The 27,933-nt window shown below is 41.7% G+C and overlaps 1 protein-coding gene across 1 annotated transcript; it reads right to left on the reverse strand.

The window, feature by feature from the left end:
- On the reverse strand, positions 1–27,933 carry LOC113019572 (NACHT, LRR and PYD domains-containing protein 3-like). The gene is made up of 17 exons (XM_026163335.1): positions 27,845–27,933; positions 27,641–27,760; positions 25,828–25,947; positions 23,293–23,412; positions 15,195–15,314; positions 14,247–14,325; positions 13,879–14,083; positions 10,635–12,435; positions 8,082–8,255; positions 7,637–7,810; positions 5,886–6,059; positions 5,492–5,665; positions 5,106–5,276; positions 4,676–4,849; positions 2,540–2,713; positions 1,360–1,406; positions 1–1,185 (listed from the first exon to the last, which is right to left on the reverse strand). The coding sequence occupies exons 1-17, from the start codon at positions 27,931–27,933 to the stop codon at positions 614–616; spliced, it is 4,488 nt and encodes a 1,495-aa protein (XP_026019120.1). The 3' UTR covers positions 1–613.

The raw sequence follows: 27,933 nt of genomic DNA on the forward strand, positions 1-27,933 counted from the left end.
AATATGCAGAAAATAGATTTAAATGTTAAGAAAATTTCTTTGGTGATTAACAGTCAACAGTCAGTTCAACAGTCAACAGTCAGACTGTTTCTCTTTCTTGGACAAGTAATTAGTAACTAATTACATTTTTCAAGTAACTTGACCAACACTGATGGGCAACTTTGACATGCAGAAAATCAACCCTCTCAGACCTACTTTCAGTTAAAACGTTGACATGTGTATAAATTGAGTAAAGCAGCATGTCTTAAAGCAAATTAACCCATACCTAGTATAATCAAGAAAAATCATTACATGATAGTGAGCTTAGACTTGTTGAAAATGCAGGGTTGTGAACTGAGCTTTAGTGAAACACAACATACTGATATTCAGCTTTGAGTGGAAAAAGACAGAAAAACAACATGTGGATCCTGGAATAATGGGAGCTTCCATCTTTAAAAGACTGAAGAGCAAGAAGTTTACAAGGAATCATTCAGAACAGTTTAAAACATCAACTGATTGAATTCATGAATCTGAAAACGTGTTTCTGAGCGTAAGAGACAGACATGAACAGACTGAACTATCTGTTCAACAGTCAGAGTGTTTCTCTAACAGGAGGACACTCTTTACACTCCACTCAGCACAGGGACACTGAGGAACCAGAAAAGAGGTAACCAGTGTAGCTGTACCCTAATCGAAACCCAGGATAAAGAGGTTCAGTGAATGTGGTGTTGAAGGTGTGGAGGTGGATCAGAGTGTCAGAGGAGACTCTGTAGAAGGACAGAGTGCCAGCAGGACAGTCCACATACACTGCTACTCTGTTAGAGACAGAGGAGGAGGAGGAGGAGGAGGAGATGGGAATAGGAATTTGCTTGTTATTGTGCCAGACACAATGAGGACCACCAGCAGAGCATTCCAGACTCCAGGACTGATCATTACACCCAAACAAACAGTAATTAATATCTAGTAGCTCTCCTTTCCTTCTGATTCTTCTGTAACTCACTGATATATCAACATTTCCTCTCCACTCGACCTCCCAGTAACAGCGATCAGTCAGACCATCTCTGCACAGCAGCTGATACCAATCAAATCTATCTGGATGATCAGGATATGACTGATACTCCTCCGCACGTGTCACCTTCCTGTTGTCGTCAGACAGTTTGAGTTCTCTGTTCACTGTGTTTGTGTCGATTGTGAGTTGACAGGAATCTGATGAGAGAACAAACACAATCCAGCTGCAGTTATTGATCCATCATCTGTTCATTGATTGACACTTTGATGATGACTCCTGACATCAGAGATGTGAATGAGTGATGTGACAGTTTGAAGATGGTTGAATGTGTGCTGCTTTGTTTTCATGAATCACATTAAAAACACACTTACACTTCCTCAGACCTGGTCTCAACCATCGGACTCCAGCAGGCTCCACCCTGAAAGGAGGAGGGGGGTCAGACCAGCACAGTCTCTTTCAGCATGCACACATGGACATTACATGGCTCTCGTACACATACTGTTAGACACTGATAAAGGAACAGTCCAACATTTTCACAAATACACTTCAAGCTGGGCAATATGGGAACATATTTGTATATTTTAAATACAATTTTATATAAATAAAATCAGTATTTCTGTCATATTTAAATGGTTCCTTTTTTTTTTGCTGAGTGAGATGGTAAGATAGATGTTGAATTTAAAAAGCACTGAAAAACATTATGAAGTTAAATCAATAACATAGGTACAGTATAGGTGTATATATAAAGAGGTAAAATCTTATTTCATACCAGTCTCAGTTCCATATAAATATGTCTTAATGCATCATCCCTCATGCAGGAAAGGAAATCCCAGAAAATGTATTCTATTCATCCGTTAATCTAGACCAGGGTTATCAAACTCATTTTACACTGTGGGCCACATACAGCCCACTTTGATCTTAAGCAGGCTAAACCACTGAAACTCCCCTTTCTGTCAGTGTAGAGAAGTCAAACATTTAACTCTTTTTCTGCATGTTAAAGATAAAGCTGCTGTGACAAAGAAAGATCTGTCAGCATGACTCTTTGGAATTAAATTGTAAGAAATAAATGTGTAGTTCTGGTAGTTCTGGTAGCATATGGCCCAGACTGTCTTTTTGTTTGTTGTTGTTGTTGTCATGGTTGTTTGTTTGTTTCTTTAACTAGTAATTTAAAAAAAGACTTCTATAATAGAAAATGAAAAACATAAGCTGTGAACATAATACAACACAAACTCTCGTAGAGGATACAAAGTCAGAGAGAAAAATTTTGAAATGACAAGGAGCAGGCGCATCTAGTCCGTCAGTATCGTAAAATCTTTGCTCTGCTACTAGTACACTTGTTCATGTTTTGTCAGATGCTGGTAGTGCCACTCCTTTCATATAAACCATAGGTTTACTTATCAGTTTGATAACTAGCTTTGTGAGACTGCTTGTCCCCATTTCTGATGTTAATGTGAGTGAAACCAGGTCAGTAAAAGAAAATTCCTCTATGTTGCCCTTGCTTTGTAGTAGAGGGCTCAGCTCTTCTTCCTCTATCAGACATTCTCTCCATACCTGAGAGTGTCCAGTCTCCAGCCTGGATCCTTCAGTCCAGCCAAGAGCAGCTTCATTCCTGAGTCTCCTGGATGATTGTAGCTCACGTCCAGCTCTCTAAGATAGGAGGGGTTGGACTCCAGAGCTGAAGCCAGAGAATCACAGCCCTGATCTGTGATCAGACATCCTGACAGTCTGCAGACACACAAAATAGCAATACAACTGCTTTAGAGCAGCATGGGAATAGTAACTGAATTGAGCGGAGATTCCAGAGTGTGGAGAATTAAGCAGAGCAAATAAAGAGAATCCAGAGTTTAATTGGACAGGTTTCAGGCCTGACCAGGAGAGCTGAGGAGGTGAAGCTGCAGACAAGGTGGGTGTTGGATGATCAGAGGCAGATGTGAATGAGATAAACTTTGACTGTTCTACTTTTCAGGACAGGGTCGAAATGGTTTCTCCTGGTGGATCTAGGGAGTTTTGAATCACTAAATAGTGCTAAGGAGAATACTTCTGTGGGTTGAGCATCAGAGTCGGTTGTGCCCATAATCCATCCAGCCATTCGCTTCTGCTTATCCTTTTCAGGGTCGCGGGGGACGCTGGAGCCCAGCTGCCATAGGGCGAGAGGCGGTGTACACCCAGGACAGGTCGCCAGTCTGTCGCAGGGCTAACACACAGGGACAGACAACCATTCGCACTCACATTCACTCTCACATTCACGCCTATGGGCAATTTGGATTAACCAATTAACCTTAACACGGGGAGAACATGCAAACTCCACACAGAAAGACCCCGGCCTGATGGTGGAATTGAACTCAGGACCTTCTTGCTGTGTGGCAACAGTGCTAACCACCGTGCCACAGTGCTGCCCATAATTTAAAATTTTGACTCTTGTTTTGAGCTTCTGGTACTCCAGGTGCTGACATTCAGATGCCTGATTGGCACCAGATTAGTGCTACTGAGTAAGAAGTTCAGATTTTTTCTAAGCCAATTTGATCGTAGGATAAACTGTGAAGAAGATATGGGGAACACTATCCTGATTGGTGCTCTGATAGAGTAATCGCATTTGGTAGAGGTAATGTGACTTGTGTGGAGGGGCCTCGCAGTCGCTGGAAAAACAAGTCTCCAGAGACTACTTTCAGAATTTCTGAGTGGACTCACTTGTGACAAATTTTTCCTGAATTTATAATCTAGCATGGCAAAAATGAACAGAAAAAAACAAATAATTTTTGGGTCCAAAGATTTTGGGTACTCTGGCGTAATCACCTGTTATCCAGCTATCATCATCATACATCCATGTTTAATTCAAAAACATAGGAATATTTTCTCTCACTTCTTCCTCTAGAAACTCTTAGCTCACCAATCACAATATACTTCAGGATAGTTTCTTTTATTAAGTATGTCATGGTTAGATAAAATGTTCTATAAATGTATGTTTAGTCACTCTGTCCAAGCACTATAGATCCCAGACAAGCTCTTGGCTGTGTATCATGCTTATATTTCTGCTTATTTAAGGATCCCAGTATAGAGGCACACACATACAAACTGAATCAGTCACAAGTCAGATATTGGAACAAGTTCACTAATCAAGCTGTATTTCCCATTCATCATATTAATACTTTAATTGTATTTGTATAATAATAATTATGTAATAATTAAAATTATTTACCATTAGCAAAGGAATAGACAGATAAACTTTTATAGCACTCTAACATTTTAAAAACAAAAGGCTGGATTTTGACACCTTGCACCATAGTTCAGCTGTAATGTGAAGTGACAGAGTTAATCTCTTTCAGTCCCACCTCTCTTGACAGTTGTCACAGCTTCAGTGCAAAGTTTTGGATATCCTAGAACTGCATAAGCATTTCCCCCTATAACTGAACTCACAGACAAATTCCAAGTCATTACGGCAAAGTTTCACCACCAAGTTCAGTGTGCAGCAGTAGATTTGGTGCACACTAGACTTTGTGGACCAGTTATTATTAACGTATGATACTAGCCACTAGCATTAATATGTTTTAAATGGGTAGAATTTGGAAGATTTAGAGAAATGGTAATGTGCCAATACATATTTACAGATACGATTCTAAATGAGTTATCATCTAAATGATCATTTATTCATGCAATAAATGATCTTTATTGAAAAGTCAAAATCCTTACGTGAGAATTTCCAGTTTACAGAGTGTACTCTCCACTCCGGAAGACAGCAGCTTAACTCCTGAATCCCCCAGGTCATTGTCACTTAGGTCCAGCTCTCTCAGACTAGAGGGCTGGGAGGTGAGAACTGAGGACAGAGCTTCACAGCTTTTCTCAGAGAGTTTACAGCCACTCAGTCTAAATTTTATTAGGAAGAAGACAGGAAAAAGAAATACTGGTGTTAATGAGTATTCCTACCTTAGTGAGAGGTTACTAGATTTGGAAATAACAAAAGCAGTCCCTTGTGTTAAACAAGTCAGAAATGGTGCCGTTTACTTTGACTTAGAAAAAAATACAAAGAAACAATAATAGCATTCATATAGTTCATATAATTACCTAAAATAGTTAAAATGTATTTTTGTAATTTTATCAAAGGTATATCACTTTATCTTACCTGAGAGTTTTCATCTCAGTTGAACTCTTCACGCCAACAGAAAGAAGCTTCACTCCTGAATCCTGTAGGTTGTTGTTACTCAGGTCTACCTCTCTCAGACTAGAGGACCGGGAGCTAAAAACTGAGGACAAATCTTCACAGCTTCTCTCTGAGAGATTACAGCTCCTTAATCTAGATTTGTAAATAAGTAATCTTGTTTAATTACTGACTGAATCCTCCATTTTATGTTAAACAAATCAAGAATTAAATTAAAATGCTTAAAATACAAATATAAAACAAAGTGTGAATGAAATCAACTCACCAACATTTTGTAATGTATTTTTTTTTTCAATTGATAGAAACACAAAAACAAAAATAAATGAATAAGCAGTATCAGTTCGTCTGACCTGAGACTTTTGAGTGTACAGTGTGGACTGTGCAGTGCACTACAGAGATGCTTCACTCCTGTATCCTGAAAGTTATTGCTACTCATGTCCAGCTCAGTCAGACTAGATGAGTTCGAATTGAAAAGTGTGGACAGATCTTCACAACTTCTTTCTGAGAGGTCACAGTCACTCAGTCTGAAAAATTAGGAAGACAAATAACACAGGTGTTAAAGCTGAATCATGCTTACTAAGGGAGCTACTAGATTTTGCAATATTTAATGCTAGTTTAGAAATAGAGCTCACTATTGTCTTAAACTCATCAAAAAAATTTTTTTAATGTGTAAAACATTAAAATATTAAATATGGGACATAAATATTTATGTAAACAGATAAACACATTACCACTTCAACTCACACAAGAACTTCTAGTTTACAGTGTGGACTCTTCAGTCCAGCAGACAGAAGCTTTATGCCTGAATCCTGCAGGTTGTTGTTACTCAGGTCCAACACCCTCAGACTAGAGGACTGGCAGTTGAGAACCGAGGACAGAGCTTCACAACCTCTCTCTGTGAGATTACCATGACTCACTCTAAAAAATTATAAACAATAATTCAGTTAAATTCCATCTTATTAATACCACAACAGCTGCACTCGAAATTTTTAAGACGACAAAAAAAGTTTTTTATGCTTCATTGAAGAGTTACTTGAATTGGCAATATTTTATTCTATTTTACGACCGACTGGAGTCCTTAAAGCTTTACCATTCATAGAACTCATTCCATCAATGTTTTGACAGACTAAAACAAAAACTGTCATTTAGAAGAGCCCAGCAGCAAATGAATCATGTGGTTTGAATAGTGCTAGAGCAATATCATATTAGGGTTGACAAACAAGCAGGAGGAGCAGTGGGCAGGCGTTATCTGAGGAATTAAAACCCAACAAAGAAGCATAATAACAAACTTCAACTGTGTAAAAAGCATGTTCCAGGTAATACCAATCGTTTTGCATCATCTGAAGTGATAACCTGTGCAAAGCACACACATTGCAAGATTGTACAGAACCTGCCACTCTGTCTTGTACTATGGTTTACATCATAAAAATAAAGATATAAAGTGGTGTCATGAATGCTTTTGCAGTCCTTGTCGTTTCCTTTAATGTAAAGCTGGAGGGTAATGACTAAATGCAAGACACAGGAGACAAAAGAGCACTAAAATAAAACAGGACCTAAAGAAATCCAAAGATTAGAGATTCTTTGTACATTTGTCACACTTAAATGTTTCAGATCATCAAACAAATTTAAATATTAGAAAAAGATGACACAAGTAAACACAAAAAGCAGTTTCTAAATGCAGGTTGTACCACCCTTAGCAGCAACAAATGCAATCAAACATTTGCAAAAACTGGCAATGAGTCTTTAACAGCACTGTGGAGGAACTGTGGCCCACTCATTTAATTAAACAATATTGGTAGGCTTCCAAGCATGAACTACCTTTTTAAGGTCATGCCACAGCATCTCAAACAGATTCAGGTCAGGACTTGGACTAGGTCACTCCAAAGTTTTCATTTTGTTTTTCTTAAGCCATTTAAAGGCGGAATTGCTGCGTTTTGAATTATTGTCCTGTTACAGAACTCAGACCTTCTCCTTCAAGATGCTTTGGTACACAGCAGAATTCATGGTTCCATTTACCACAGCAAGTCTTCCAGGTCCTGTGGCAGCAAAGCAGCCTCAGATCATCACACTACCACCACCATATTTAACTGCTGGTGTGATGTTACTTTTATGAAATGCTGTGTTACTTTTACACCAGATGTAATGGAATACACACTGTCCAAAAAGTTCAACTTTTGTCTCATCAGTCCACAGAGTATTTTCACAAAAGTAGCCAGAGTTTAATGTTGTAGATTTTGACTGCTCTTAGATTTTCTTAGATTGTTTATCCAACCTAAAAAAACTAATATTTCTTTGTGGAAATCACCTTCTTAGTGTACATTGGTGACTCATACCTAGACCTAACAACATGACAAATGTAGTAGTTTACTGTAATTTATACTAAAATATAAGAATTCAAAGGCAAAACAACATGAGTGTGAAGTTCACTTAACTATTGGCAGTTCTTATTGGTTATATCTTTTATTTTTTAAGAGAGAACAAACACTTGATCTGACCTTAGAGTCCGTAGTTTACAGTGTGGACTCTTTGCTGCAAGCGACAGAAGCTTCACACCTGTGTCCTGCAGATTGTTGTCACTCAGGTCCAGTTCTTTGAGACTATAGCAGTTGGATATGAGAACTGGGGACAAAGCTTCACAACTTCTTTCTGAAAGGTTACAACCTCTAAGTCTAAGGAAAAACAAACAAACAAGAAGACAAAAAAAACCTGGTGATAAAGTGTATTCATGAGACAAGATCTGAGATTATCCAGTATTTCTAATAGCAGGACTGGCTGGAATTCTTACAGATATAATATTAAACAGTGACTTCTACTCCATTACTAAAAATTCAAAGGTAGCATTTTTGGAAGAAGTCAATTTATTTAGCACATTTAATTAGCAACAATTATTACTGTTTATTGTTGTTGCTTGTTAAAAAACAAAATATGACTTGATCTGACCTGAGAGATTCCAGTTTACAATGTGGAATCTCCACTCCAAGAGACAGAAACTTCACTCCTGAATCTTGCAGGTTATTATTGTTCAGGTTCAGCTCTCTCACATTAGAGGACTGGGATCTGAGAACTGAGGACAGAGCTTCACAGCTTCTCTCGGAAAGGTTACAGCCATTCAATCTGAAAAAAAAAACAAAACCCCAAAACAAACAATGATATTACTACTGGTCACTAACTTATTCTGTTACTAGTCAACAGTAATCATAGGTTAAATATAAATATAGACTAGAACATATTCCCAGGTGTGCATGAGGTCCGCCCTGAGTTCCTGAAGGCTCTGGATGTTGTAGGGCTGTCCTGGCTGACACGCCTCTGCAATGTGGAGATCAGGGGCAGTACCCCTGGACTGGCAGACCGGGGTGGTGGTCCCTATTTTTAAGAAGGGGGACTGGAGGGTGTGTTCCAACTACAGGGGGCTCACACTCCTCAGCCTCCCTGGGAAAGTCTATGCCAGGGTGCTGGAGAGGAGAGTCCATCCGCTAGTCAAACCTTCAGGGACAATCCCTACAGTGACCATCACTGAAACCAACCAGCTGATGTACACTACAACAAAACTGATCATCCTGACCAGTAGGGATGGGTACCGGTATCCGGTGCCATTATGGCACCAGTTCTGTGCTTCGGTGCTTTTTTTTTACTGAGATGTCATACACTTTGGATTCTAGCCAATCATTTTACCTTTGCAAGCGTAGTAGGCGAGCCCAGGTACGTACATTCTTTTAGAGCAGAAATACAGATTAAACACGCCCAAGGCAAAGCAGTCAAAGTCTGGCTGTACTTTACAGCAAAAGATGCAAACTCAGCAGCCAGCATCAAGTGCTTTAAGGTGATACTGTGCAAAAGAAGCACGTACAAATTCCAAAGCACGTACAAACTCCAAAAAACATTTCTAGCATTAACTGAACTTCCAAAACAGAGCTACCTAGAATTTAATTACACAGTTGAAAGCATATGTGTATTGTTTGTGTACTTATACACAAGCATACATATATATTAAAATAATTTTAAAAAATGTTCATTTACCTGTTACTACCACACACCAAATCCGGTCGTTGGTACTTGCTGGCTTGTGTAGCCACTAAGTAACAACAGCTCAACACTGGGCCTAGCATTCTGGAGCACTTCTTTTGTCTTTTGTACGTGTTTTGGAGTTTGTACGTGCTTCGGCGTTTGTACGTGCTATGGACTTTTTACGTGTTTTGGAGTTTTTACATGTTTTGGAGTTTGTACGTGCTTCAGGGTTTGTACGTGCTCCAGAGTTCGTACGTGTTTTGAAGTTTGTATGGGCTTTGTCTCTAGGGGCCACCGTAAATATACTTTTATTTATTCACTCCACATAAAATGTAATAAATAAATGATATAATACAAAAACCAACTATTCACATTTCAACTTTTAGCTATTTAAATTTTCAGCTTTTTCCTTTAAAACAAATTTAAAGTGAAGCAACGCAAAACACTGCAAACCACAACACAATTAAATATAAATTTAAATATGAAAACAAAAAGAAGATGCACATTCTCTGTCATATGGGCCTGCACGAATAAACTTCTAATGTGACGTTGTTGTCCCTGGCTCTCTTTCTCTCTCTTTCCCTCCCGCTCTGTTCCTGTGCTACTGCGAGTGTAACTACCGCCCCTCCCCCCTCTTCCCAGCGTAAAGCACAAGGCTCGCATGCGGAGTGAAGCGGAAAAAAGTGCGACAGAGAGGGTGAGAGAAAGAAAAAGAAAAAAACCCACGGCTCGCGATAAGGAGCCGGCTCCCGTCGTTCACGTCAAAGATCCAGCTCTAAGAGCCGTTTCGTTCGCAACCGACACATCACTACTGAATACGCTGCAACTGGAATGTGAACTTCACAGAGAAACTGCCTTAGAACTGTAGAAAAGTGTGACAAAGACAAGGAAGCAGCTAATAAGCACAACAAGCTGTCTATATCTCAGACCATGCCAAGCAAAGACCAAAAACTTTGGTTAACCGCTTGAAGAAGTATACCAGAGATATTGAAGCCAGGAGAATAAATCAAATTTGATCAAATATTCTCCACTTAACCATCTACGGTGTAATCTCAGGGGCGGGAGAAGTGAGGGGTCACTAGGAAACCTGCAATCACCAAATACCTGCAGAGAGTAAGTCACTGGAATCAAAACAAGAAAGCTTCGTAACATGCATGGAGGATTTTACCATACATGGGAAGCCATAACCAAGTGGCCAGCATAGTATACAGGAACACCTGTCGGGAATAGAGCCTAGAATTTCCAAGGCTGAAATCCAAATTGCACCCACGGTTGGTTGACAATGACCGAGATAAAATCATACCAAAATTGTGCATACTGGTTACATTTTATATCACCTGACAAATCAAAATGGATTAATGTGTGAAGATATAGCCCTGTGGCTGAATAAAATCGCTGATTCAATTAATCGATGGATCTCTCCAAGTTCGATTGCCAGTTAAATCATTATTTGTATTTATAGAAAGGTATAAGTACACATTTAATTACAGAGCTTTGTTGGAGGCTTGGACCACGGGCAGCAGCCTCAGAAGAGCCTCCTCTGAAGCAGAGTATTTCTTCAGGTCAAACACATCCAGATCTTTTTCTGATGACAGTAAGTTAAAGACCAGAGCTGACCACTGAGCAGGAGACAGTTTGTCTGTGGAGAGACTTCCTGAACTCAGGGACTGTTGGATCTCCTCTACTAGAGAACGATCATCCAGTTCATTCAGGCAGTGGAACAGATTGATGCTTTTCTCTGCGGACAGATTCTCACTGAGCTTATTCTTGATGTACTGGACTGTTTCCTGATTGGTCTGTGAGCTACTTCCTTTCTGTGTCAGCAGGCCTTGTAGGAGAGTCTGATTGGTCTGCAGTGAAAGACCCAGGAGGAAGCGGAGGAACAAGTCTAGGTGTCCATTTGGACTCTGTAAGGCCTTGTCCACAGCACTCTGGTAGAAGTGTTTCACTGCAGAGTCTCTTGTTTCAGGTATCTGAAAAGTTGTTTGTTGTTCCTCTTGCAGCAGATTGAGTCCAGAGTTGATGAAGGTCAGATGGACATGAAGAGCAGCCAGAAACTCCTGAACACTCAGGTGGATGAAGCAGAACACCTTGTCCTGGCACAGTCCTCTCTCCTCTTTAAAGATCTGTGTGAACACTCCTGAGTAAACTGAGGCTGCTCTGATATCGATGCCACACTCTGTCAGGTCTGATTCATAGAAGATCAGGTTTCCTTTCTGCAGCTGATCAAAAGCCAGTTTTCCCAGAGACTCAATCATCTTCCTGCTCTCTGGACTCCAGTGTTGATCTGTCTCAGCGCCTCCATCATACTTGACCTTCTTCACTTTGGCCTGAACCGCCAGGAAGTGGCTGTACATGTCAGTCAAGGTCAGGGTAAACTTTCCACCCTCTCTGGTTTTCAGCACATCCTCCAGAACTGTAGCAGTGATCCAGCAGAAGACTGGGATGCAACACATGATGTGGAGGCTTCGTGATGTCTTTATGTGGGCGATGACCCTGCTGGCCTTCATCTCATTGCTGAATCTCTTCAGGAAGTACTCCTCCATCTGTGGGTCAGTGAACCCTCTGACCTCTGTTACCATGTCAATACATGCAAGAGGGATCTGATTGGCTGCTGCAGGTCGTGTGGTTATCCAGAGGCGAGAAGAGGGAAGCAGGTTCCCCCTGATGATGTTTATCAGCAGCACATCCACTGAGGTGGACTTTCTAGGGTCACTTAGGATTGTAGTTTTGTGGAAGTCCAGAGGAAGTCGACACTCATCCAGACCATCAAAGATGAACACAACTTGGAAGTCTTCAAAGCTGCAAATTCCTGCTTTTTTGGTTTCAGTAAAGAAGTGATGAACAAGTTCCACCAAGCTGAACTTTTCCTCCTTCAGCACATTCAGCTCTCTGAAAGTGAATGGAAATATGAACTGGATGTCCTGGTTGACTTTGTCTTCAGCCCAGTCCAGGGTGTATTTCTGTGTTAGGACTGTTTTCCCAATACCAGTCACTCCCTTTGTCAGCACTGTTCTGATTGGTTCATGTCTTCCAGGTGATGCTTTAAAGATGTCTTCTTGCCTGATTGTTGTTTCTGGTCTGGCAGGTTTCCTGAATGCTTTTTCAATCTGTCTGACCTCATGTTCATCATTGACCTCTGCAGTCCCTCCCTCTGTAATGTAGAGCTCTGTGTAGATCTGATTCAGAAGGGTTGGGTTCCCTGCTTTAGCGATCCCCTCAAACACACACTGGAACTTCTTCTTCAGTGCAGATTTAAGTGTAGATTGACAAATTCCACTCAAAGTTCCTAAAAGAATAAAGAAATAAAAATATCAATGAAGTGCACATGATAATTTGATTTCTGTCAAGAAGGACTGAATACATCTTGGTCATCTAAGTAAGTAAGTAAAATTTATTTATATAGCACATTTTCACAGATAAAAATCACAAAGTGCTTCACAATAAGATCGGACATACAAGTTAAAATTAATTAAAAGCCCGTTTGTATAAAAATGTCTTCAGCTGCTTTTTAAAGGAGTCAGTAGAGTCTAGACAGCGTAAAGACAACGGCAGAGATTTCCACAGCCTGGGTGCCAGTGCCTGAAAAGCCTGATCCCCACGTGTTTTAAACCTAGTACATGGGACCACCAGTAGCCTCTGACCTGAAGACCTAAGTGCTCGGGATGAAGCATGAGGTTTCAACAGGTCAGAGATATACTGGGGAGCTTCACCACGCAGAGCTCTAAAAGTTACAACTAAAATTTTAAAATGAACCCTAAAATTTACTGGCAACCAATGAAGAGAAGCCAAAACTGGAGTAATGTGTAACCTCTTGTTTGTACCAGTTAAAAGTCTTGCCGCTGCATTCTGTACAGACTGAAGGCGATCCAGAGCTGATTTGTTGAGACACGTAAAAAGACCGTTACAATAATCCAAACGAGAAGAGATAAAAGCATGAAGAATTATCTCAAGTTCTGCCTTTGACACCAGTAGTCTGAGTTTAGAAATGTTTCTTAGATGATAAAAACAGTTCCGGACAAGTTGTTTAGAGTGTACCTCAAGAGACATTGAACTGTCAATTATAACACCTAAGTTTCTGAGACTCGACTGAAATGAAGGGTCTAAAAAACTGATATGCTGCCTAATTTCTGAGAGCATGTGATCAGGTGCAATAATCAAAGTTTCTGTTTTATCTGCATTTAACTGAAGGAAATTGTCATTTAACCATTGTTTGATTTCTGACAGACAATTATTTAAACAAGACCATTTATAAAACTCAGAAGTTTTGAAAGAACAGTATAACTGAATGTCATCAGCATAGAGATGATAAGAAATATTATTGTAACATCTGATAATTTGGCCTAGAGGGAGTATATACAGCAAAGAGAGAATAGGACCTAAAACAGATCCTTGAGGTACCCCAGAAGGCAGAACTGATGTTTCCGACAACACATGATTCATACAGACAGTAAAGGATCTCTCAGATAGATACGACATAAACCATTTTAAAACAACAGCAAACAAGTCCTTCAGCCTATTTATCATGATGCTGTGATCAACAGTATCAAAAGCAGAGCTGAGATCCAACATAACCAGAATGGTGTACTCTCCAGTGTCTGCTGCCATCAGAATGTCACTAGACACTATACTGCAAAACTAACTACACTATCACTGTTTGGGGACTGCACTCATGTACTATTTTGCCCCATTTAGCAAATCTGGCACCAAATCTTTAGAGAAATCTTCTTACTGCTCTGCAGACGATCAGCCAGCTCCTCCTGGTTCATTCTCCTCAGGAAGTTAAGTGTGATCTTCTCAAATGCCTCTCTGTTGCTCTTCCTCTGCTCATCATCCTCTGTCTGACTCTGTAACCATTCTGGGTAATCTGGACTCAGAACCTTCTGGATCTTCTTCAGCTCGTTCTTCACAAAAGTGATGATGTTGTCCTCCAGCAGCTGGAACAGAATACTTTATGAATGACCCAAACAGACTGAAATCATGGAGCCAAACATCAGATCCATGTTGGACACACTGACAATCCACTGGTCTACAAAGAGCCGCATGGAGATGACTGTGAACAGAATAGATGTAAAAAGTAGTTGTTGTACATGTACAGACCTTAAATATGAAGTCCAGGTGTGTTTGATGCTGCTGGACAGACTGACCACTGTGAACCTCTGAGCTCTGCTGGTCCACTCTGTGGAGGAATCATGAAGAATTAGGTCAAGCCTGAATTTCCCTGGAGATGGTAAAATTTAACGGTCTTGCAAATTGACCGAATTAAGAGCTCAGCTTAGTGTTTTTCTGTGAGACTGAATGGCAGTTTTGAGTTTTAGGGTCAGCACTCGGAGAAATTAATCTCAGTCAGTGGAAGTATTTCAGGGTTTAAACTGAATCTCACTTTTAAAAAATCAGATAGCTTTATTCAGGGTGTTTGAGTTCCTTACTTATGTCCAATAGGCTTACACTTCCTTGAACGGAAAGTATATTTTCCTATCTGGTCACTGTTCACGGACAAAGATGGATTCCATGAGTGTTTTACGTTTCCAGCTTTCACTAATCAACCTGCATTGTATACAGTAGTCACTAAAACATTCACATGTGTGTAACAAGATGCTTGATATGGAAGTTGATATGGATGCTTTTATTTTGCTTCTTTATTATAACTTTGGCTTTTAGAAGGCCTTTCTGACTTTTCTTTTTAAGTTTCAGTTCAGTCCTTGAACCATCGGGGGTGGTTAGGCTACTTAACACTGACCTATTAAAAAAAGCGCCAAACTCAATGGATGAACAAGTGTTGTGCCTACACAAAGAACCAATTTTAACTTGTATCTCTGAGAATGTTGTTACTAGCACCCTGATTTAAATACACATAAAACACAAAAACATATAAAATGGCATTTTCGTGCCAACAAGGTGATCCCAAAGGGTTATTAGCTGAAAACTTGGCATCTTATACTTACATCAGAAATAGGAAAGTCTCTCCAGCAAAGACAACATCCAACATTTCCAACTACATTAAGCAGTTAATCACCTCTCAAAGAGTTTATGTTACTAACAGCTCACCTCTCTGCAGCAGACGACTGCAGTCCTTTAAAATCAATACGGTCATATTTAGACTGGTCACTCTTTACGGACACACAGCTGGGTCCAGGTTCACGTCCAGCAGGTCTCTCCTTGATCCTGCTGGAGAGGAAAAGTTGTGTTTTTCATTTGCAGCCAGAGAAGCTGATGAAGAATTAGAATATCTTCATCATCCCAAAGAGAAACAGGTTTTCAGGATGAGCATGAGCAGAAGGAAACTCCAAGCTAGTGTTGGCAGTGTAAGAACAGAGCGCCACCCAGAGGTAAAAACAGTCATTTACACTGTGCAGGACTATTGATGAATGTACATGTTGGATACGTTTTATAGAATAAATAAATTCCTCGCTCAGTGACTTCCTTTGAGTGGAGATAATTGATCTGCATTTCAGGAGTGGGACACATCTCATAGACTCCCCCTCTGGTCCTCAGTCTATATATACAAATCCTGCCTCAATCTGGCTCTACGATTTGGTGGGACTGGCCTTTGACAGTAGAGCTCATCAGCCTTTCCCAAGAAACTATTTAAACTATTTAAACCCTATCACTAACGGTTTAACTGAAATTAAACAGTTTGATGAGTAGCAGCTATTTGAGGGATTTCTTAAAAACAGTAATGGCTTTATTCCATGTAAGAAATAACTCATCTCACAATTAAAGTCACTTTCCAACCTGCATTGTATTCAATAGTCACTAAAACATTCAACGTACTAGCCATACATCTGATAAAACATTGTCAAAGAATTATTTAAACCTGGACTGAACACTTATTTTATCCAGTATTAGTATTCAGTAGTATACTACAGTTCCAATAAACTCCACCAATTTAATGTCTAAGATGAAGAGGAGCAGAAACATGCACTGGTATCCTGGATGTTTGACCTGTTTTTCTGATAATTAACTGGAAAAAAACTTCATGAAATGCATTCTGGGTAAACTTTAAAACTGGCCATACCACTACGTGGGACAAGTTGATGCTCAAAACAGGTTAGAAGATATCTCAAGTGTCATTTTTACATACATGTTGATGTCAGGCTCATCTTGTACCCATGATTTTTTGCATCAAAATAAGTTTGTAATTTTAACTCACTAATTGATGAAGCCCTTTTATTTTGTCACTTGCAGTTACCTGCAGCGAAATTGGACTGACAACTAAGAACTGTCAGTGCTTGCTGAAGAATTTTTATGCTCTCATAGTTTTCAGCTCTTGTTTTGTCAGTTTGCACTGTTGTAATGGTTTGCTTGGGTATTTAAAGTTTATTGAAGTAAATCCTTTCTCCTCAGGTATGAGCCAGGTGGTTCTCCTCCTTATGGGATTTTACCTTTAATTAAATAAGTCTGTGAAGGTTCTCAGTCATACTTTAATTAAATAAGTTACCTCATAAACTACACTAAGGATGCAAGTAAAACTTAACATCCTAAATGTGAAATTAAAACCTAGTATCAGTTTCTGTCAATAACACTAAAGAGTATGCTCAAACTTTTTAGTGTTATTGACAGACAACAAAAACACATTAAAGAGGATAAGGCTCTGATAAGGTTAAGCGGGAGAGAATGGATGGTCTCCAGGTGTGCAAAGCTTGTAGAGATTTATCGCAACAACTTTTGTAGCTTTGATTTGCTTTAACTGCAAATCAAGGGTGGTTCAATAAAAGTACTGATTCGGGGATGGGGGGCTGCATACATCCTGTATGCATTCGACACTTTTTAGATTTGTATTTGTATAAAAATGGATTTTAATTTACGCATTCATTTCTGTTGATGTACAACATAAAATCCCAGTGAAATATACTTAAGTTTGTGTTTGTACAATATGGAAAGGTTCAAGGGTATGACTACTTTTACAAGGCACTGTGAGTGAGAAAGAGCCATGTCAATTGTTGCTTTTGTTTAGTTTGTTTTCCTTTGCAGAATCTGGAAATATTCATAAAACTATCAATTAACACAAAGCTCTACATTAGTAGCCATGTACTGGGCAGTGCAGAACTGTGGTTCACAAAGAATGCATTCAAGTGCACCATTTAGTGTAGGTCACCTGTGTTTTAGCTCAGCTCACAGTCAGTGTAGGTACAAGTGTGTAACAAGTAGAGATGGACCGATCCGATATTACGTATCGGTATCGGTCCGATACTGACCTAAATTACTGGATCGGATATTGGAGAAAAATAAAAAATGTAATCCGATCCATTAAATATCACGAAAGCACCTCACAAAACTTGCAACACGCCGTAACTCACCTCAGAACGTTAGCACGTCGGAGCAGTATGCATCACGTGATAGAGCGGCTGTGGCATGCGGGACCTGTCGGTGGTCTGGATAGCATGTGGAGCTTCGCTAGCAACCTGGCATTTCATCTCCAACAAAGTTATCCCCGAGAGAAGTAAAGCAAGTGTGTAAGTCCATCTCTGAATGTGTCACGGTCCTGGGTCTCCTGACCCAGCGTTTTTAGTTCTTTGTGATTTTTGTATTATTGTACTTGTGTGTGATTTATTCTATGGCTTCTAGTTTTGATCCCTTGCCCTTCATGTCTCTCTGTGTCCCCTCTGTTCTGTGTAATTGTGTGTCTTTGCATGTTTGAGTTTGTTTTCTGTCACTCTGCATTGTGCATTATGTTCTCATGGTTGGTTTTTTGTTACTCTCTCTAGTCTAGTCTCTTGTGTTCCCAGCTGAGTATTTCCCTGTGTATTTTGGTTCTTAGACATCTGCCTTATGGTTTATGTCTCTGTATTTCTTAGTTGCTGTCTCCACTGTGTCAAGTTCGCGTCTCTGTGTGATACTTCCTGTTTTACTTTGATGGTCCGTGTCTCATGTGAATGCGTCCTGCTTTGCTTGTCTCGTCAGTCCTGATTTCTCCCAGCTGTGCCCTCCTTCTGTGTCTCATTCCCCTCGTTACTTCCCAGTGTATTTAAACCCTGTGTTTCTCTGAGTCAGTGTCGCGTCGTCCCTCATGCTGTGTGTGGATCTCCCTGTGAGTTCTTAGTTTATGGTTTCCCAGTTTAGTCTAGTTTTGTATGTTTGTTCTACCAGCAAATAAAGCTGTGTTTTGAGTTCACCTCCCCGAGTCTGTGAGTCCTGCATTTTGGGTCCAACTCCTGCCTGCCGCACAGCGATTCATGACAGTACGACGCGACCAGACATGGACCCAGCAGGCTCCTCCCGGGAAAGCGATTTGGCCCGCATCTTCAGCCTGTGGGAGCGAGTTTCCCATGCCTCGGACATTAAAGCAATGTCCATTGGGATAAACGCCATCGAGGCAATTCTCAAGGGGAATCCCCATCTTCGCGAGCTCTCAGGATTTTCGGGCCTACTGTCCAATCTGCAGAAAGCCAAGGAGACAGTACAAGCTCGCGAGCTCGTCATACCGCAACAGCGACCGCCACAATCGGGAAACGTTTCCACGCCGCTGCCACTGGACTCCTCTCCATCCACCCTCCACTCTGACTGTCACTCACCCACTGCTTTTCTCGCAGCAATGTGGTCGGAGGATGAGGAGCCGGCCGTGATCTCTCCGTCGTTGCCAGTTTCCTCCATCACCGCACCTCCGGCTTCCCGAAGAAAACGGCATTCACGCCGCCAACACCCACCGCTACAGCCAGACCCCGAGACGTCTGAGTTGCCAGCTGTGGTGAGTGGAAGGGACAATCAAGAGTTTCCTGACTTTGGGACTGTTTATTCCGGGGCTGTGTTTTTTCACTTAGCTGCCCAGCCAGAAGCGCTAGCTCCATCTCCTGTGTCCCCGCTAGCACAGCCATTAACTCCACCACACGCTCCATTTTCACCTCTACCATCGCTTCAGTCATCAGTTTGGTCTGCCACTCAGTCGCCCTTAGTTCCGTCATCCACACTACCACCTGTTTCCCTTCCACCACCATCACTACACCCAGCCATTCGGGCTGCTACTCAGTCAGACATTCAACCCATAGCCCTGCCGTTAATATGCTCTGTAGCTGAGCCACTAGCCGCCCGACCCGCAGCCACTTCAGCCACTCCTCCACCCGTCACACCTCCACTACAACCATCACTGCAATCCCCAGTGCAGTCTCCAGTGTCCCCAGTGCAGCCTCCTGCAGCCCTGCTTTCCCCAGTGCAGTCTCCAGTGTCCCCAGTGCAGTCTCCAGTGTCCCCAGTGCAGTCTCCAGTGTCCCCAGTACAGCATCCCTTAGCACAGTCATCCACTCAATCACCAGCTCCACTTTCCCCTCAACTATCACTACCACCTCTAGCTCAGTCTCCTGTGCACTCACCTCTGGTTCATTCTCCTGTGAAGTCATCAACTCCCCTGCCTACTCCGCTCTCACCACCTCTGTTACAACAGACATCAGTTCAGTCCCCTGTGCCAGTGCAGACGCCCTCAGTTCAGTCTCCCGTGCAGTTATCTACTTCACCACCATCAGTAGCTCAGCTCCCACTCTCACCCGTGTCTCCAGTAGCTCAGCTCCCACTCTCACCCGTGTCTCCAGTAGCTCAGTTAGCTGCCCAGCAGCCTCTCTCTGCTCAGTCTCCTGTGTCGCCAGTTTTGCTCATTCACTCCATGCAGAGAGGTAACTTGATTTCTACTCAGGGTACTTTTCATGGTTTAGCCGCCGTTGGCACAGTTGGCCACTCCAGGGCTTCCCCAGAGGCTAGGTCTCAGTCCCCAGCTGATTCTGGACCCCTGAAGTTTAAGCAGCCCCCTAAGAACTGCACCATGTTCGCATTGCCTGGGCAGAGTCAGTGCTCAGTGCAGCGCCAGTTGTCCTCATGTCCGCCAGAGGACTTCATGCCTGTTGGCTTTGTTTTAGTCTCCGCTGGAGGGTCCGAGGGGCCCGTTCAGCCTCCCGTCTCCGCTGGAGGGTCCGAGGGGCCCGTTCAGCCGCCCGCCTCGTCAGCTGGAGGGTCCGAGGGGCCCGTTCAGCCTCCTGTCTCCGCTGGAGGGTCCGAGGGGCCCGTCCAGCCTCACGCCTCGTCAGCTGGAGGGTCCGAGGGGCCCGTCCAGCCTCACGCCTCGTCAGCTGGAGGGTCCGAGGGGCCCGTTCAGCCTCCTGTCTCCGCTGGAGGGTCCGAGGGGCCCGTTCAGCCTCCTGTCTCCGCTGGAGGGTCCGAGGGGCCCGTTCAGCCTCACGCCGCATCAGCTGGAGGGCCCGAGGAGCCTGTCCAGCCACCACCTGCGACCGCCTCGTCGTCGCCTGGTCCGGCTGCATCTGCCTGTGCTTCTGCTACGCCTGGGCCAGCCTCTGCCTGTGCTTCTGCTACGCCTGGGCCAGCCTCTGCCTGTGCTTCTGCTACGCCTGGTCCGGTCTCAGCCTCTGCAGTTCCGCCTGGTCCAGCCGCAGCCTCTGCAGTTCCGCCTGGTCCAGCCTCAGCCTCTGCGGCTCCGCCTGGTCCAGCCTCAGCCTCTGCGGCTCCGCCTGGTCCAGCCTCAGCCTCTTCGTCCTCGTCTGGCCCGGCCTCAGAGTCTTTGTCCTCGTCTGGCCCGGCCTCAGAGTCTTTGTCCTCGTCTGGCCCAGCTTCGTCTTTGGCTTCTGTTTCGCTTGCTGCAGCCCCGTCGTCGCCTGGTCCGGCCCCGTCGTCGCCTGGTCCGGCCCCGTCGTTGCCTGGTCCTGCCTCGACTGGTCCTGTGCCCACCGGGCCATGGCCAGCATGCCTAACACTGGAGAGCCGCCGCTGCCTTCCGCGCGGTCGGCCTCCTGAACTGCTCCGTTGTCTCCTTCGCCGCCGCCGTTGCCTTGCGCACGGCCGGCCTCCTGAACTGTTTCCACGTCGCCGCCGTTGCCTTGCGCACGGCCGGCCCCCTGAACTGTTTCCACGTCGCCGCCGTTGCCTTGCGCACGGCCGGCCCCCTGAACTGCTCTGTGTTTGGGTTGTTTTCTTGGGCTCCGGTGTTTGCTGTGCTCTTCTTTTGTTTTCTGTTCCGAGCCCTCCGTCCTGGGCCCCCGCCGCCCGCCCTGGGTTGTTTTCTGTTTGGTTTTGTTTTTCTGTGTTTGGGCTGTCTGGAGCCAGCCCTTGAGGGGGGGGTACTGTCACGGTCCTGGGTCTCCTGACCCAGCGTTTTTAGTTCTTTGTGATTTTTGTATTATTGTGCTTGTGTGTGATTTATTCTATGGCTTCTAGTTTTGATCCCTTGCCCTTCATGTCTCTCTGTGTCCCCTCTGTTCTGTGTAATTGTGTGTCTTTGCATGTTTGAGTTTCTTGTTTTCTGTCACTCTGCATTGTGCATTATGTTCTCATGGTTGGTTTTTTGTTACTCTCTCTAGTCTAGTCTCTTGTGTTCCCAGCTGAGTATTTCCCTGTGTATTTTGGTTCTTAGACCTCTGCCTTATGGTTTATGTCTCTGTATTTCTTAGTTGCTGTCTCCACTGTGTCAAGTTCGCGTCTCTGTGTGATACTTCCTGTTTTACTTTGATGGTCCGTGTCTCATGTGAATGCGTCCTGCTTTGCTTGTCTCGTCAGTCCTGATTTCTCCCAGCTGTGCCCTCCTTCTGTGTCTCATTCCCCTCGTTACTTCCCAGTGTATTTAAACCCTGTGTTTCTCTGAGTCAGTGTCGCGTCGTCCCTCATGCTGTGTGTGGATCTCCCTGTGTGTTCTTAGTTTATGGTTTCCCAGTTTAGTCTAGTTTTGTATGTTTGTTCTACCAGCAAATAAAGCTGTGTTTTGAGTTCACCTCCCCGAGTCTGTGAGTCCTGCATTTTGGGTCCAACTCCTGCCTGCCGCACAGCGATTCATGACAGAATGTTTGTAAAGCATTCCCACGTTAAGCTTAACAAGCGACTGCCTCTTCTTGCTGCTACTTCAATCATGAAACTGCTTAATGATCAGCTGATCGGCTTTTCTGTCGCGAGTCCGTCTCTCTTGTTTGTTTTTGGCCCACTCTGCACCAGAAAGAGGAAACCAGCGGCTGAACAACAGCAGCACGTTTAAGCTTGATAAGCTGTTGTTAGAATTTATTTAATATTACTTTCTACACCAGGATCTTTTTCTACGTAGCTGACGGCTGGTAACTGTGCAGGGGCGGATCTAGCAAAGTTTAGCCAGGGGGGCCGATAGGGCATTAACAGGGGAAAAGGGGGCACAAAGACATACTTTTCTTTCTTATTCTCATTTAAAATGTCGAGCTTTTAATAAATAATTGTGCAGTCTGCAATTTTGTTGAAGAAAGATGTTGAATCTATTTAATATTTCTTGAAAAATAATTGATTTCTGTGCATTTTTTTTCACACTGCATCAAATTAAGGTTGATTATGTTGATTAAGCATCATGAGGTGGAGCGTGAGGGGTGGTTCCCTATTTTTTATTTATTTATTTTTGTTGTTGCTGGGAGTTGGAACCCTATTAGTTAGGTTGCTTAATATTTACGCTAAGTACTCTTTAAAATACCAGAATAGGGAGGATGGTGTAGGTTTAAGTTTATTAGATTGATCAGTATTGCTGAACTATGAAAAAAAAATTTTGTATACAGGTATAACAGAATAGCTTTAGTGTAGTTGTTGTTTTAAACTTGAGTATGAACTTGCAGACTTGCAAAATGCAGCAAGATATTTAAAAAAACAGTTTTGTTGATTAAAAAACACTATATCGGATTCATATCGGTATCGGCAGATATCCAAATTTATGATATCGGTATCGGACATCAAAAAGTGGTATCGTGCCATCTCTAGTAACAAGATGCTTGATATGGAAGCTTTTATTTTGCTTCTTTATTATAACTTTGGCTTTTAGAAGGCCTTTCTGACTTTTCTTTTTAAGTTTCAGTTCAGTCCTTGAACCATCGGGGGTGGTTAGGCTACTTAACAGTGACCTATTAAAAAAAGCGCCAAACTCAATGGATGAACAAGTGTTGTGCCTACACAAAGAACCAATTTTAACTTGTATCTCTGAGAATGTTGTTACTAGCACCCTGATTTAAATACACATAAAACACAAAAACATATAAAATGGCATTTTCGTACCAATAAGGTGATCCCAAAGGGTTATTAGCTGAAAACTTGGCATCTTATACTTACATCAGAAATAGGAAAGTCTCTCCAGCAAAGACAACATCCAACATTTCCAACTACATCAAGCAGTTAATCACCTCTCAAAGAGTTTATGTTACTAACAGCTCACCTCTCTGCAGCAGACGACTGCAGTCCTTTAAAATCAATACGGTCATATTTAGACTGGTCACTCTTTACGGACACACAGCTGGGTCCAGGTTCACGTCCAGCAGGTCTCTCCTTGATCCTGCTGGAGAGGAAAAGTTGTGTTTTTCATTTGCAGCCAGAGAAGCTGATGAAGAATTAGAATATCTTCATCATCCCAAAGAGAAACAGGTTTTCAGGATGAGCATGAGCAGAAGGAAACTCCAAGCTAGTGTTGGCAGTGTAAGAACAGAGCGCCACCCAGAGGTAAAAACAGTCATTTACACTGTGCAGGACTATTGATGAATGTACATGTTGGATACGTTTTATAGAATAAATAAATTCCTCGCTCAGTGACTTCCTTTGAGTGGAGATAATTGATCTGCATTTCAGGAGTGGGACACATCTCATAGACTCCCCCTCTGGTCCTCAGTCTATATATACAAATCCTGCCTCAATCTGGCTCTACGATTTGGTGGGACTGGCCTTTGACAGTAGAGCTCATCAGCCTTTCCCAAGAAACTATTTAAACTATTTAAACCCTATCACTAACAGTTTAACTGAAATTAAACAGTTTGATGAGTAGCAGCTATTTGAGGGATTTCTTAAAAACAGTAATGGCTTTATTCCATGTAGGAAATAACTCATCTCACAATTAAAGTCACTTTCCAACCTGCATTGTATTCAATAGTCACTAAAACATTCAACGTACTAGCCATATATCTGATAAAACATTGTCAAAGAATTATTTAAACCTGGACTGAACACTTATTTTTATCCAGTATTAGTATTCAGTAGTATACTACAGTTCCAATAAACTCCACCAATTTAATGTCTAAGATGAAGAGGAGCAGAAACATGCACTGGTATCCTGGATGTTTGACCTTTTTTTCTGATAATTAACTGGAAAAAAACTTCATGAAATGCATTCTGGGTAAACTTTAAAACTGGCCATACCACTACGTGGGACAAGTTGATGCTCAAAACAGGTTAGAAGATATCTCAAGTGTCATTTTTACATACATGTTGATATCAGGCTCATCTTGTACCCATGATTTTTTGCATCAAAATAAGTTTGTAATTTTAACTCACTAATTGATGAAGCCCTTTTATTTTGTCACTTGCAGTTACCTGCAGCGAAATTGGACTGACAACTAAGAACTGTCAGTGCTTGCTGAAGAATTTTTATGCTCTCATAGTTTTCAGCTCTTGTTTTGTCAGTTTGCACTGTTGTAATGGTTTGCTTGCGTATTTAAAGTTTATTGAAGTAAATCCTTTCTCCTCAGGTATGAGCCAGGTGGTTCTCCTCCTTATGGGATTTTACCTTTAATTAAATAAGTCTGTGAAGGTTCTCAGTCATACTTTAATTAAATAAGTTACCTCATAAACTACACCAAGGATGCAAGTAAAACGTAACATCCTAAATGTGAAATTAAAACAACCTAGTATCAGTTTCTGTCAATAACACTAAAGAGTATGCTCAAACTTTTTAGTGTTATTGACAGACAACAAAAACACATTAAAGAGGATAAGGCTCTGATAAGGTTAAGCGGGAGAGAATGGATGGTCTCCAGGTGTGCAAAGCTTGTAGAGATTTATCGCAACAACTTTTGTAGCTTTGATTTGCTTTAACTGCAAATCAAGGGTGGTTCAATAAAAGTACTGATTCAGGGATGGGGGGCTGCATACATCCTGTATGCATTCGAAACTTTTTAGATTTGTATTTGTATAAAAATGGATTTTAATTTACGCATTCATTTCTGTTGATGTACAACATAAAATCCCAGTGAAATATACTTAAGTTTGTGTTTGTACAATATGGAAAGGTTCAAGGGTATGACTACTTTTACAAGGCACTGTGAGTGAGAAAGAGCCATGTCAATTGTTGCTTTTGTTTAGTTTGTTTTCCTTTGCAGAATCTGGAAATATTCATAAAACTATCAATTAACACAAAGCTCTACATTAGTAGCCATGTACTGGGCAGTGCAGAACTGTGGTTCACAAAGAATGCATTCAAGTGCACCATTTAGTGTAGGTCACCTGTGTTTTAGCTCAGTGTAGGTACATGTGTGTAACAAGATGCTTGATATGGATGCTTTTATTTTGCTTCTTTATTATAACTTTGGCTTTTAGAAGGCCTTTCTGACTTTTCTTTTTAAGTTTCAGTTCAGTCCTTGAACCATCGGGGGTGGTTAGGCTACTTAACACTGACCTATTAAAAAAAAGCGCCAAACTCAATGGATGAACAAGTGTTGTGCCTACACAAAGAACCAATTTTAACTTTTATCTCTGAGAATTTTGTTACTAGCACCCTGATTTAAATACACATAAAACACAAAAACATATAAAATGGCATTTTCGTGCCAACAAGGTGATCCCAAAGGCTTATTAGCTGAAAACTTGGCATCTTATACTTACATCAGAAATAGGAAAGTCTCTCCAGCAAAGACAACATCCAACATTTCTAACTACATCAAGCAGTTAATCACCTCTCAAAGAGTTTATGTTACTAACAGCTCACCTCTCTGCAGCAGACGACTGCAGTCCTTTAAAATCAATACGGTCATATTTAGACTGGTCACTCTTTACGGACACACAGCTGGGTCCAGGTTCACGTCCAGCAGGTCTCTCCTTGATCCTGCTGGAGAGGAAAAGTTGTGTTTTTCATTTGCAGCCAGAGAAGCTGATGAAGAATTAGAATATCTTCATCATCCCAAAGAGAAACAGGTTTTCAGGATGAGCATGAGCAGAAGGAAACTCCAAGCTAGCGTTGGCAGTGTAAGAACAGAGCGCCACCCAGAGGTAAACACAGTCATTTACACTGTGCAGGACTATTGATGAATGTACATGTTGGATACGTTTTATAGAATAAATAAATTCCTCGCTCAGTGACTTCCTTTGAGTGGAGATAATTGATCTGCATTTCAGGAGTGGGACACATCTCATAGACTCCCCCTCTGGTCCTCAGTCTATATATACAAATCCTGCCTCAATCTGGCTCTACGATTTGGTGGGACTGGCCTTTGACAGTAGAGCTCATCAGCCTTTCCCAAGAAACTATTTAAACTATTTAAACCCTATCACTAACGGTTTAACCCTTTAAGACCTACCATAGAACCAAGTCCGCCAGAGCTTATATTATATTTTTACCTGCTGTGGAGCCATTTTTGGGAGCATTTCAAGTTGCTATACATCAATACAACCATTATAGCCCAGATTTTAATAATATGTATTCATTAAGTGCATAGTAATTACATAAATTGCAAAAAAGTGCAATAAACTACAAAAAAATTGAAAATCGTTTTTGCTTTTTTAACATATATTTGTAGTTAGAGAAATTTAAAAGGCTTATCCCTCAAAACTGTAAATACAAAAAAGTTGCACAAAATAGTTTCCCACCACAGGAAATTTATTTTGAGTGTCTTCATAATTTTATTTTTGAAATACACCAATTTTTATACACTGCAGGAAAAACGAAAATAAATATTATACTGCAAATTTGCAAAAAAGCAGCATATGCATCAAAATAAACTATTTCCAGCAGTGCAATATGAGTCCTCAGCATCCCAGAAACGACACAGAAAGTCATAAAGTCAAAGATAACTTTTAAAAAGATGAGTATAGGCCCTGAGGCCCTGATAGTAAAAAAGACTACATTTCCGCGAAAATGACGTCACTTCCGGTTTCGGGCAGGTAATGGCGGACATGCAAAAGTTCGCGCTGATGTCTATTCCAACGTAGGAAGTGTTATGAACAGTTGATCGGATCGGCAAAGCGTGTTTCTGGAATATCATGTTTTTGTTGCTGCAAGCGCTTTTTATGCAGTTTTTGCAAAGCTTTATGTGGAAGGAAACTGTGACCTAGGACAAGCTGATGGCATAAGATGTACGTACAACTCCTCCGGCTTCATATGCAAAAAAAATTTTTGTGCTAGCTTACGTGGTTGCAGTGCTACTGGGATTTAAAAATAGTTACGCAAAACAGAGCGTGCCCGCTCCGATCGGCTCTAAAGGGTTAACTGAAATTAAACAGTTTGATGAGTAGCAGCTATTTCAGGGATTTCTTAAAAACAGTAATGGCTTTATTCCATGTAAGAAATAACTCATCTCACAATTAAAGTCGTAGTCGTTTTCTTAACATTCTGTTAATCTAAATGTTACATTTTGAGTGGGGAAAACATTTTGTCCTTCTAACAAGTAACTAATTCTTGGATGAATAATGAAATCTTATTCCTGCTTAAAACCACTCCCACTTTTTTTTCTTTTTGTTTAACAACCAAACACCATCAAGCAGTTAAATCAGCTCCCAAAGAGTTCATGTTATTAACATCTCACCTCTCTGCAGCAGACAGAGGCTGGACTTTAAAACCAACTACTGCCTTCATAGACTGGTCACTCTTTACAGACACAGAGCTGGGTCCAGGTTCATGTTTGCGTTTAGTTCCTCGTTTCTTCCTGTGAATAATGATGGAGCAGTGATGTGAGTGCTGAGCTGTGACATGGAGAAGAGTCATGGACAGTTAGAGATGGTCGTCTCACCTCTGAGCTTTGGTCTGGCTCTCATGTTCCCCACACAGAGTGCTTTTAGAGGGAGGGACTCCCTCCTCTCTGTCCTCACACTGATCCAT

Source organism: Astatotilapia calliptera, chromosome 3 (assembly GCF_900246225.1).
Source record: "Astatotilapia calliptera chromosome 3, fAstCal1.2, whole genome shotgun sequence".
NCBI lineage: Eukaryota > Metazoa > Chordata > Actinopteri > Cichliformes > Cichlidae > Astatotilapia > Astatotilapia calliptera.

What these genes read in the sequence shown, in the direction of transcription:
- LOC113019572 (XM_026163335.1), bottom strand. Translation starts at nt 27,933, where the DNA reads ATGGATCAGTGTGAGGACAGAGAGGAGGGAGTCCCTCCCTCTAAAAGC. An exon ending in TGTAAACTGGAATCTCTCAG is followed by an intron (nt 7,811 to 8,081) that starts GTCAGATCAAGT and finishes GTTTTTCCTTAG; the next exon opens with ACTTAGAGGTTGTAACCTTT. An exon ending in TGTAAACTAGAAGTTCTTGT is followed by an intron (nt 5,666 to 5,885) that starts GTGAGTTGAAGT and finishes CTAATTTTTCAG; the next exon opens with ACTGAGTGACTGTGACCTCT.